This window comes from Anneissia japonica, unplaced genomic scaffold, assembly GCF_011630105.1.
Source record: "Anneissia japonica isolate Jap-2015-1 unplaced genomic scaffold, ASM1163010v1 scaffold288103_len61857_cov185, whole genome shotgun sequence".
In the NCBI taxonomy this organism is placed as follows: Eukaryota; Metazoa; Echinodermata; class Crinoidea; order Comatulida; family Comatulidae; genus Anneissia; species Anneissia japonica.
Window position 1 is genome coordinate 1 of NW_022702575.1, and position 11,326 is coordinate 11,326.

General features: G+C 33.9%; 1 protein-coding gene and 1 non-coding gene across 2 annotated transcripts; one reads left to right on the forward strand and one right to left on the reverse strand.

Annotated features, from left to right (window-relative positions):
* Positions 1-221: 221 nt before the first annotated feature.
* On the forward strand, positions 222-293 carry Trnam-cau. The gene has a single exon. It is a non-coding gene; the product is annotated as a tRNA-Met (tRNA).
* Positions 294-1,380: 1,087 nt separating this feature from the next.
* LOC117103963 (cation channel sperm-associated protein subunit delta-like) lies at positions 1,381-10,723 on the reverse strand. The gene is made up of 11 exons (XM_033244605.1): positions 10,663-10,723; positions 9,984-10,073; positions 9,816-9,856; positions 8,533-8,617; positions 6,942-6,994; positions 5,813-5,863; positions 5,317-5,454; positions 4,899-4,998; positions 4,014-4,100; positions 3,327-3,481; positions 1,381-2,429 (listed from the first exon to the last, which is right to left on the reverse strand). The coding sequence occupies exons 1-11, from the start codon at positions 10,720-10,722 to the stop codon at positions 2,252-2,254; spliced, it is 1,038 nt and encodes a 345-aa protein (XP_033100496.1). The 5' UTR covers position 10,723; the 3' UTR covers positions 1,381-2,251.
* Between the last annotated feature and the right edge of the window lie 603 nt (positions 10,724-11,326).

Sequence of the window (11,326 nt, forward strand, 5' to 3'; positions counted from 1 at the left end):
TAAACGAGTAAAAGAAATGAAATAATTTATTTTGGTAAGATGGTTTTCTCCTTTTGATTATTTCCCTTTATTTAATCGTGTGCTGGGCAATAAAGACAGAGGTGCGAGGATTGAAACCTCTCTCTCTTCTAACCATTTTGTTGTTTTTAATTATATGTTTTTAACGCTTTAAGTTAAAATTATAATATTTTTTTTACCAGATGAACGTCATCTCAGTGAAAAGCAGAGTGGCGCAGCGGAAGCGTGCTGGGCCCATAACCCAGAGGTCCGAGGATCGAAACCTCGCTCTGCTAATCGTTCTTTGTTTTTGTTTTTTCTTTTTTCATTTTACAACAAATCAATACTTTTAAAATTATGTCATTCTCCGAAATTAAATGCGTTTCGATTATTTAATAACAACAAAATGAGTAATTAGCATAATTCTGACACAATCAAAAACAATAGGATCCGCCGGTTTAATACCGTCTTGCACTCTGCATAATTATTTTGAAACCAATCAAACTTAACAAACTTTAATTATTCTGTAGTATCGAAAATTCCTGATTAACAAAATATTATTAAAGCCTGCCGAATTATGCAAATGAGTAATCAGCATATTCACACATACCAAGAACAAAGCTCCATTGCTTTATTACCATCTTTGCATTCTCGAAGTTTGAAACCAATCAATTTGTTATCCTGGTAAGAAACACTTTACTATCAACAACGACGGCGACGACGACAACATGAAAACGCGCAGATAAAACAAGATTCTGCTCGTTTGTGGGGAGGCCAATAAAGTGTTAACCCTAAATGTAAATCAACTATAATAAAATAAAACGATTGAAACATTGAATATGCATTATTATCTATCCCAAAATGTTGGCCTGATTTGTACCTAAAAAATCCAGTTTCTCTGCATTCTTCATCTTAAATGTTTGTGTATGAACTTTTCATATTGACTCATAATGCTCTTGCCATTGTCACCTCCGCCAACAAATTTGGCAGGAGGTTAATATGTCTTTGCCCGTTTAGCCATTAATTTTCTGTCGGCATATTTGTTGAGAACAGCCTACAGCCCATAGATCAGAAATTCATTAAACTGGCCACAATGAAAAACTTTTTTTTAATCAATCACAAACGTGACAAACTTGGTCACGAACAGTGTTACATGACCAAAAATCTCAAAGTATTTGAATGTTGAAGGGTAAGGGTTAAAGATCAAGGTCACAATCAACAAAAAACGATTAAAAAAAAAATTTTTTATAGGAAATTTGTCAAACTTGGCCACAATGTTCCTTTACCAAAGATCTGGAAGTGTCTAAATTTTGAAGGGTCAGGGTCAAAGGTCAAGGACAAAATGATCGAAAAACCACTTAAGTGTAACTGTCTGCTGTACGGACGTGTGTGTGAGCTTGCCGGTAAAGTGTAAACAGAGATATGGCCATTAATTTCAAAGTGATATATGAGAAAAGTGTTTGGTGTAGTGGTTAGAAGAGTGTTTTCCACACTACCAGCCCTGGGTTCAAATCCCAAAGAATATTCTTGTGTATTTTTTTTATCCATTTTATTTTTTAATCGGGACAATATGCGGGAGAAAATTTATACTGAGAATTATGATGTGGGTGGAGGTGTATGCACTCTCAGAATGCCCTCTAGTTTACTCTATTTTCACTTGCCCTATGTACTAACATAATGTTTCACATCTTTTTTTTTCTGTTTTGCTCGTCCTAACGCCATTCTAATTCGTTTTTCTACTTTTTTTTTTTTTTGCAAAGTACTTGTTACAGCTACATTATTGGCATTGATGAAATTATCAAATGTGTCTGTTTCACATAACAGTATTACTGTACTTAATATCTTAAATGATAGGGCACTTTCAATAGAATTTATAATCAATATCGGCAGAAAAACACACAACACAACAATTAATTAATTTTGCTTTTTGTTTATCCTGTATGTTTGTGCACTGTATTGTATTTTTGTAATTGTTTGTAACTTGACTTGATGAAATAAAATTAATATAATGAGTACATTTTCCGGTGTCATTCTTTGAAAATAAAAAAGTATAAGTTTAGCCAGATATAAAAAAAAATCCTCAGAAATAATAACCTTCTAACATCAATTTATTACATTTAAAAAAATCAATAATAATACAGGATAAAATATCGCAAAAAATCTTCACATAATTGGAATAAATATTATGAATACAAAAGGAACAGGCTTTCATAGCGCCCTCTAACAGTGTCTATTTTACAGGGCTGCCACTGGGCTAATCTTTGTTATTCTGCACTTCTGACTTTATCAGCACATTGTATGTGGTGTACATCAACCACACAAAGAGAACCCCAAATCCACACAAGCCTAACATGATTCGCATTTGGGGAAATGGAGCCTCAGGCAGGGCACCATACACCTCAACAGCAAACTGAGTGTTCAGAGAACAGAAACTGAAAAAAAACAACAAAAAAAACACATAAAAATATAGTTGACAAAAAATAACAATTTAACACCAAACCAGACTAGCATAATTATACAGGTCTCCCTCTAATTAAAGACCCCTCCAATTAAAGACCACTTTTCTGTGGTCCCATATTAACAAATGTGACCCAAGTTCACAAACGGCCTGTAAACTCGCTCGGCACTATATTGAGAAACAAGCCTCAATACCCAGAATAGGGCGTAGAATGTGAATTTTGTGTGAATTGGGTTTTTGTGTAATAAATAAAGCATAACAATTAATCTTACTATTCCTGAAGTTTGAGTTTAAAATTCCAACTATAAGAGGTAAAATTTAGCCATTTTCGAATGGGAGCCAATCAAAAATGAATAGAAACCTGCCGAAAACAAAAGCATTTTTCTCAAAACTTGATTTAAGAAAGTTGATAAGATGACAATTATTCAAACGGTCATAACGTTGCTTCCAGACACCCGACTGAGTTCATTTAACTGTCATTTTAAAGTAAATGATATGTTCTATGCCATAATATCAAAAACTTATTTTGTCCTGAGGACGAGTTTACAGCCTGTTTGTGAGCTTGGGTCACAAATGTCTTTTACCTTTATTATTCTAATTAAGGAGACCAAAGCTGCTAAAGACCATGCAACATGGAAACCCCAGTCCCAGAAGTGGTCTTTAATTGGAGGGAGACCTGTACAATTTAAAGAGTATAGAATTGCAGAGGTCCGACTGCCCTGATTTTGTATGCACGCAATGAAAAAGTCTACCACGAGACAGGGGGTGCCCCAGGCGATAAGGACCCAGCTGTTCTCCTCCTATCCCCAAGGCCCCAACCCTCAAATCTGCCACTAGGTTCCCAATCTAGAGAACTTTGGTATTCACAAACCTGTAGTTCGGATCCACCACAGTCACATTAAAGACATACAATCCACTGTAAGGCTGCCACTTAATTTTGTTGCTGCTGCTACTGTTCATGATCTCATATGCATTTTCAGGCTCCAATAACCGACTTTCTGAGTTTTTATAACAGTTGACAAAATTCTTCAACAAAAAATTATAAACATTTAAAAAAAAGGCCTCTTGAAAGATGCAATAAGAGTACTGAGGGTTGCAAACAGCATCCAGAAAGGATGTGATCTTGATGCAGGATTATTTGACCAATCATAACACATCAAAAGATCTGCTGTTATACAAAACAAACAGTTTCAAAATATTTTTTAGCTATTTTTTTGTATCAGTGAGTGACGAGAAGTAATTTATGTCCACAATACTTATATCTATATCTGTATATCACCCTAATGGTGGGCTTACCCTCACAGTACACCATGTTAATTGCATAATATCAGTGAAAAGCCAGGCTAACAAAAAACCGTGACAGATGTAGGGTGGCAGAAATTTCGATTTCTACCATTTATGATGTTTGGACTTCTTGATAACAATGGATTTTGACATCCCTCAAGTTTGAGAATCCTGAGTCAGCCCCATATTGTTGTTCATCCAAAGACACAAACAAGCACATTGATAAATAGTTTTATTAAACATTTTTTTTTACATGCTGTTCATATGCATTTACCTTATTTGTCCAGGCTGTGTAGGGGTTGGCAGGTTCCTGAGTCTGTAGCATGGTGATCCAATTCTGGGCTTGAGAAGCACAAAGAGCCTACAAATTACAAGTAGTAGTACAGCTTATCAATTCAAAACCAGTTATTTTATTTTATTTATTAGAGATCTAACTGTAGGAAAAAACCACTTTGTTTGGTAAAAAAAAGTGATACTCTTAAAATTCTACCTATATTTATTAATTTGTTTATTTATTCAATTCATATCCTAAAAAGAATGGAAGTGATGATCTAAGTCTCATAAAGAGGCTTAAAGGTAGAGTTGGCAGTAGTAAAAAACAATTCTCGATTTGGCAGTTAATTCAGAATCCATGATATTGGGCAAGTATTATTTTACCAATAAGCTACATCTTCACTAAACTCTAGGGCTATTTTCAGTCAAGTGGGAAATTTCGGGATTTTGAAAGGCATCTTAACCACCAAAACGGCAGTTCTACCTAAATTCATTAGATTTATTCAGAGTTTAACTGCATTCACATCGAGTCCGAAATCAAAATTCGGACCGTATTAAAGATACTATTTAACTATTCTTTAACGTGCACATGGGCCATAATGCACACAGGACTAATGGCTTAAACTTCTCATCCGAAAGAGGGTGCGCTATCGTAACTTGCATTTCAACCATCTGGCTGACTTAAAAGGAGAGCAGCGATAGGAATTGAACCAGGTACCAAGAGATCGCCACAATTCAGCACACACACAGTGGCTACCATCAGTTCAGCCGACTAAGCTAAGCTGCTCTCATTTGATAGAAGAGTCTAATGTACGAGTTTCTTTATCTTGTACCATGTGTATAATTCTTACTTACTTAATTCTAATAGAAATGCTGGATACTCTACCTCAGCTGTTGTCATGGTATAGGTGTAGGTGAACCGTCCATTGATATCGTATACTACATAGTTTACCAAAACTTCCTCAACAAACTCTTCCTCATCAAAACTGAAAGAAAAATACAGCATAATGAACAATACTATTTTAATTATCTATTTTAATCATGTCAAATATTACCTATATTATATCCCAGAATGTAAGGATATAATAAAACATACAAATAAAAATCATTATCATCATTATTATTAATGTCATGATCACCTTCATCAACATTATCATAAACATGTGAAACTATTTCATTAATATTATTATCTAAAGACAGTAATGGGCAGTTCCTGTTCAAACAAACCCCAGCTTTATTAAATATGAAAATATTCAATAATACCAGTAGTCTACAAGTACTAAGCCAAAAGGAACTTTACTTACAGGTCAATTATTGGCTTGAAAGGGTCTGCATAGTGGACAAGAAATGGACAGCCTAGCTCATCAAGGTCGTATGTTAACATCTTATCTTGAGCACCAACATTCGTCCGACCTAGAAGGAATGTTGGATCATATAGATCCCTGTAGAATTTGAGCAATTTTCAATTATTAATGTCAGTGAGAATACCAATGGTGATGGTAGAATCAGGATAACAATAATTTCAGACAAAACCTAACAGTTATCATGATTAATTTGTACCATACTACATAAACAAGTTTTAATCAACCAGTAAATATAAAATTTAAACTTATAGAATAAGCTTAAGTACTTACAAAAACAATTTAGTATACTGTAATTTAATTTTAGACAAAATAAGGAAATATGAATCTAAACATCTAAAGCCCAGGAATAGAAAATTTCAATTAAAGCATGTAGATTTTTGCATACAGAGAAACTGTTAACTGCATAATTCAAAAGAAATACAATATCATAACTTACTTCCTGATTGTGTAAGACATGTCTTTCCATTCACTGCATGGTGCATTTCGTCTTCAATAAAAGAATTTAATAAGTATATTTAACATAGTGTATAAATAAAAACTAGATGACTGGTGTTGTCCAAGAAAATTATGTTATATCTGAAAGATGCCTGAAATCTGTTTGAACTTTAAAATGTAGGAACAGAAACATGGAAATTATGTAAAATTATACAAACATTAATAAACATGATTTAACAAATGTATAACAATTACAAAGCAATAAATTAACTCCAACAATTATTATATTAGAGAACATATAAAATGTTAGATAATTGCAGTATACATCTATAAATATAAAAAAAATGTAATGCCTGGCAAACAAGATCAGATGTTTAATCTGTCAAACTGAAAACACAATCTTTGAACATTTTTTTGTCTGATAAACTAGAGCACATGGAAAGACTCATGATTTGTTTAAACATTTACTGTATATCTCAAACAAGTTTACACAATCGTTAAAGAATACTTTATTGTTTAGTAAATTGCTTTTCCTGAAAATGAGTTTAAAAAATTGAATCAAGATGGCCACTTTCTTCAGAGTTTGTTTCATAATGTTTAATGTCAACTTCTTAGTGAATCCTATAGTTAAAATGAAAATGTCTACTACAGGTTAGCAATTGTTCTACTGTGTTTTCCTTCTTAAACCCCTTGAGTTGACCCAACTGGACCACTGCATACTGCCCTGTCATCTTGCAAATACCAGTGTGTGGAGGACATTGGGAGACAACAGCACTGTTCCGACACCAATGACTAATAAAATGATTTAATCTCAATGCTATTTACATTCTTCTCTCTTAATTTTTTTAATTTAATTTTTTAAGTTAATTTTTATTTTCTTTGTATATTTCTTTTTAATTTATTTTCCTATTTCTTAGAACTTGTCGATTTTCTCCTATAAGGAGTATTAAAGAGGTATAAGTATAAGATATATAGTATAAGATTGATTAATTTTTTTTTTTAAAGATATGAGTGCTATACAATTTTTATCTACTATTATTTAAAAAAAAAATAAAACAAAACAAAAAACAAAATAAAATTAAAATGGAATAAAACTAAAAAAAATTAGATGTAGAGTAGACCTTACTTACTTCCTGACCCGAATATGTTTCCCTGGGGGACAACCGCCTATTACAAGTGACTCCTAATTCACAATTAAAAATCATCCATAGTGTTTTGTTTACTTTCAGTTAGTTTAATCATCATTAAATATACTAAACACTCTTTAACCTATACCTATGTCAATGAAATATTATATAATTATGGCCCTGTCACACCTCGACGATTTAGTCAGCGTATGACAAACGTATCAAAATTTCTCTAAAACGCTGGCATACGGTGAATTTTCAATGCCTTTTTTCAACTTTGGGCGTATTCATAGTGTATTCATAATGTATTGGACGTATAAATAACGTACTTATATAGAAAGTTTTGATAAATTATAGAAAACTTACACAAACGACAAACGAATGTTTAGCGCGTTGCCGGCGTTCACAACTTATGTCCAGCGATAGTCTACCTTATGCACAGTGCGCCGCAGCGTATCGCCGATGATGACGTGACGTAGACTATAAAAAGGCTGGTGCTCGTCGATTTAAATCATAACCGCATTAGACATCGCAGTATATATGTCACCATATTGATATCACCCAATTTTAATAATCTTATTTCCCTAAACGCTGCTAATACGCCATTATATGACAACTGTAAGTTAGAAACACGTTCAGTAAGTTTTGTGGTTGTCTGGAACACGTCAAATACGTCTACATACGTTGGAGATAAGATCGTTATAAGTTACATATACTGTAAGTTCGAAGCACGTTACTCATAGTTTAGAATTACGTTTTGACTTTTGAGTAACTTACAAGTAATGTGTGTCAACGATCGCTTAACTTACCTACTGTACAACTTATGAACGTACGAGCGAGCGATACGTCGAAAAGTTTTGTGCATGCACAAAACTTTTCGACGTACACCAGCGTGCTCTTAACTTATACAAAACTTACCAATAACTTATTCGACGTACGCCAGCGTATTCCCCATTTTTTTCATACGTCTAAATCGTCAAGGTGTGACAGGGCCCGGTTAGTAGATATTCATTTGTCAATGACATAAATCTGATATCGTAGGAGCGTGTGGCGCAGCGTGTAAAGTGTTGGACTTCTGATTGTGAGATCGGGAGTTTGTGACCGACGCTTGTTGCATTGCTTGTGTCCTTGAGCAAGGCACTTAACTTACATTTGCTTCTTTCCATCCAGGAGTATAAATGGGTACCCGGTAGGATGATGTGGCATTGCAAGTATTAGTCTGTATCAGCATTAAATTTGCATGCACAACTATGAATACGCCCCAGGGAGCAGAGAAGGTTGCACTTTGTGCCGGTTTGACTATGGATCTGACGACCCAGGGGTAATAATAATAACATCGCCAGCACTTTGTATCCCTTGGCAAAAGGCGCGGTATAAATTTCTATATTACTATATCTTATCCAAGGATGGATTCAATTTCAGTGACATCCTGAATTCCAAACAAAACATCATAAATTTCAGAAGAATCAATGTCGCCGCATAAGTAGATGATACATTATAAATTATAATCATACTTTCATCACACGATTGAGAACTAATAACATGCCTTATAAAGAGATTTCGTCATAGAGCATCAAGGATCTGTGCTACTTACGATGTGTTGGTCTTCTAAACATCTGAAGCTGCTGTCAAGTGAATGCATCCTAACTATGCTCATACCATCTATACCATCAATTGTGCTGTAAAAGAAATATAGTTAGTTATGCATGTATTAGTTAATGGGGAAAGTGGTTCTGGATCAGCGATTTCTATTCTTTTTGTTTAACCACACACTGCCATTCTCAGCCAGCTATGCTCAGATACTTCAGATTTCATTCTTGACAGGATCTGAAGTGGTTCACGCGATGTTTTAGCCTAAAAAAAAGCTTGTGTTGACCTTGCAATACCATTTTGACCTTGCAACACCATTAAGCTTGAATAAACTGAACTGCCACTAATGCTCATGCCGACTTTCACTCCCAATCATGCAACAACAAGCAACTGCAAGCAACCAGTTGCCCAAAGCGCTCATCAGCCGTTCCTTGGCAAAACAACGTAACTTTCGCTTTCAAGCTGAAATTTTGCATGACTATATACCTACAGAGATTATGATTCTATGTAAAATTTTATTTACAACCGTTGGTTATTGGAAAATTATTAATGATATTCGCAGATACACTGTTTTTACCTCAGATGCATTATCTAGCATACGTTGTTGTTAAGAATATTGATATGAAAACACCATCAACAAGTTAATTTTGCTGTGCCAAACTCTATCAGCTCAAAATAATTTTTTAATTCAATTCCGAGGCAAAACAATGTATCTGCATCGTAGATACGATGTTCTGCGGCGTAATCTGGTAGTTACATCGTTTTATGTGAAAATCACTAGATCGTAAGTTTTGTGATTAAAGATAGGTAGTGCTATCTCCAAAACCACTCATTAATATGACCTAAAATTATCACAGTTAATTCAGAAGTGTTTAATATAATAATTCCCCAATGATAGTATCTGAAAATCGACAAAAATGTTAGTTACGTTGTGTTGCCTCGGGACGGCCGCCATGTTGTCTGCAACACTACGATAAAATTAATACAATTTTAGAGCGCATGCTACGCACATGCTTAATACAATTATTGTGTTACTACTGTCACATGACCATTTAGTCGCTTGTCACTTGGATCATGTGCAAATGATTGACTGGCTTACAAAGGAATAAAAAATTAAGTGAGGGGCACTAACTGGTAAGTAAGTTGATATGAGGTGACTTCTAACTACTTGGGCATACACTTGTTGCTCAGCAAATTTCCAAGGGGGGTGGGGGGAGGGTGCGAGCCTCTTTTGGAAGGGTTGCCCTATTTTAGATACGCCAATGACCAAATACAATGCGCAATTACCTTTCTGAGATAGTGTCCACTCTCAGAGAAATATGTGTGCTCTGTGAAAAAAAAAAGAAAAATGAAATGAAATTGAAAATAAATGTGAACAAAAAGATGTAATGAGTTAAACAAATTAAATAATAATATTTAAAAAATAGAGTTAACAAAGTAGAGTATGCATGTTACCAGTGAAATTTGTGTGACTCCTCTGCTAGTAGTGTGTTGCTTGAGGATTGTGGAGGAAAACTGTAACAAATCTGGATTTGAGACAAATATCTGAAAAACAATAAGATTATATCAACCAAGTTTATTTAGCAATGAATTTTAACAAACAAGTTATATACATACTAAAACATACAGTATGTAAGGAAATAACAAATCAATATTATATATTGAGATATGCAAACATGTTCTTAAAATGACTGTCCTGTTCTTCTTTTTTCATGTTGTAGTATTATATTTATATTTTAAAAATTCCAATTTTTTTAAAATTTGTATGTGAAAGCTGAAACTTGGAGAACCCCTAACTAATTGCTGGAATTGCCTTTTCGTAAATCATCTTCGAAACTGTTAATTTAAGGTTACAATGATCATACAGCACATTAAATTTAACTGACCTTGAAATTGAAATGAAATTAATAATTATTATTCTCATCATCATAATTATTTAAATAAAAATGAAGATAATATTCTAATGACTATAATTATCCTATTAAATAATATAAAATAATATTTAGTAGGTTTATTATAAAATATTTTTTAACACATATTTTGTAAGATGGTTCATACTTTGAGTATTATGAAATAAATGAGTTCTAGCTGCAAAGCAAGCTAAAAAATATACATTTAATACAATGTCACTTACAATAAAATCTGCTTGTTGCCATGGTTCTGGGTAAATTGTGATTGACAGGTCTATCTCCATGCCTGTCTCTTATACACATCTAGATGTGTATAAGAGACAGCTCCAGGAGCATGCTTGTAGAATAAAAAGTAAATAAAGATTTCCCAGTATAATCTTAGGTACTAGGCCTACATGAGCATGCTTAGAGAATAAAAAGTACATAAAAAGTAAGATTTCCCAGCAGAATCTTAGATACTACTATTAAGGGACACTTTTGGGACAAAACAGTGTCCACTAATAGGCGCGTTCCTTGGAAAGGGGTGTCTCAAAATGGAGTTCTACTGTACGTTTAAACATATTTGTCTGATTGAATAAACAAAACATAAAAGATTTTTATGCAATTAATTAATATACAAACACACTAGGTTTTAAGGACACAGTACTCTTCCTCTGGTATTAGACCAAGTACTGTAGTTAAAAATCACCTCAAATCACCTTATTTTGCAAGCAAGCACCCCCTTACCTAATCATCAAGGGCCCACCCCCAAATTCACCCTCCCTTGCTCCCATCAACCCCCTCCCATTTCAAGATTCTAGATAGGCAGCAATAGCGACAATCACGACTCTGAACTAATATAATGACTTTCACTGAATATAGAATGCAGAGTGCCAGCCTTTAGTGTAA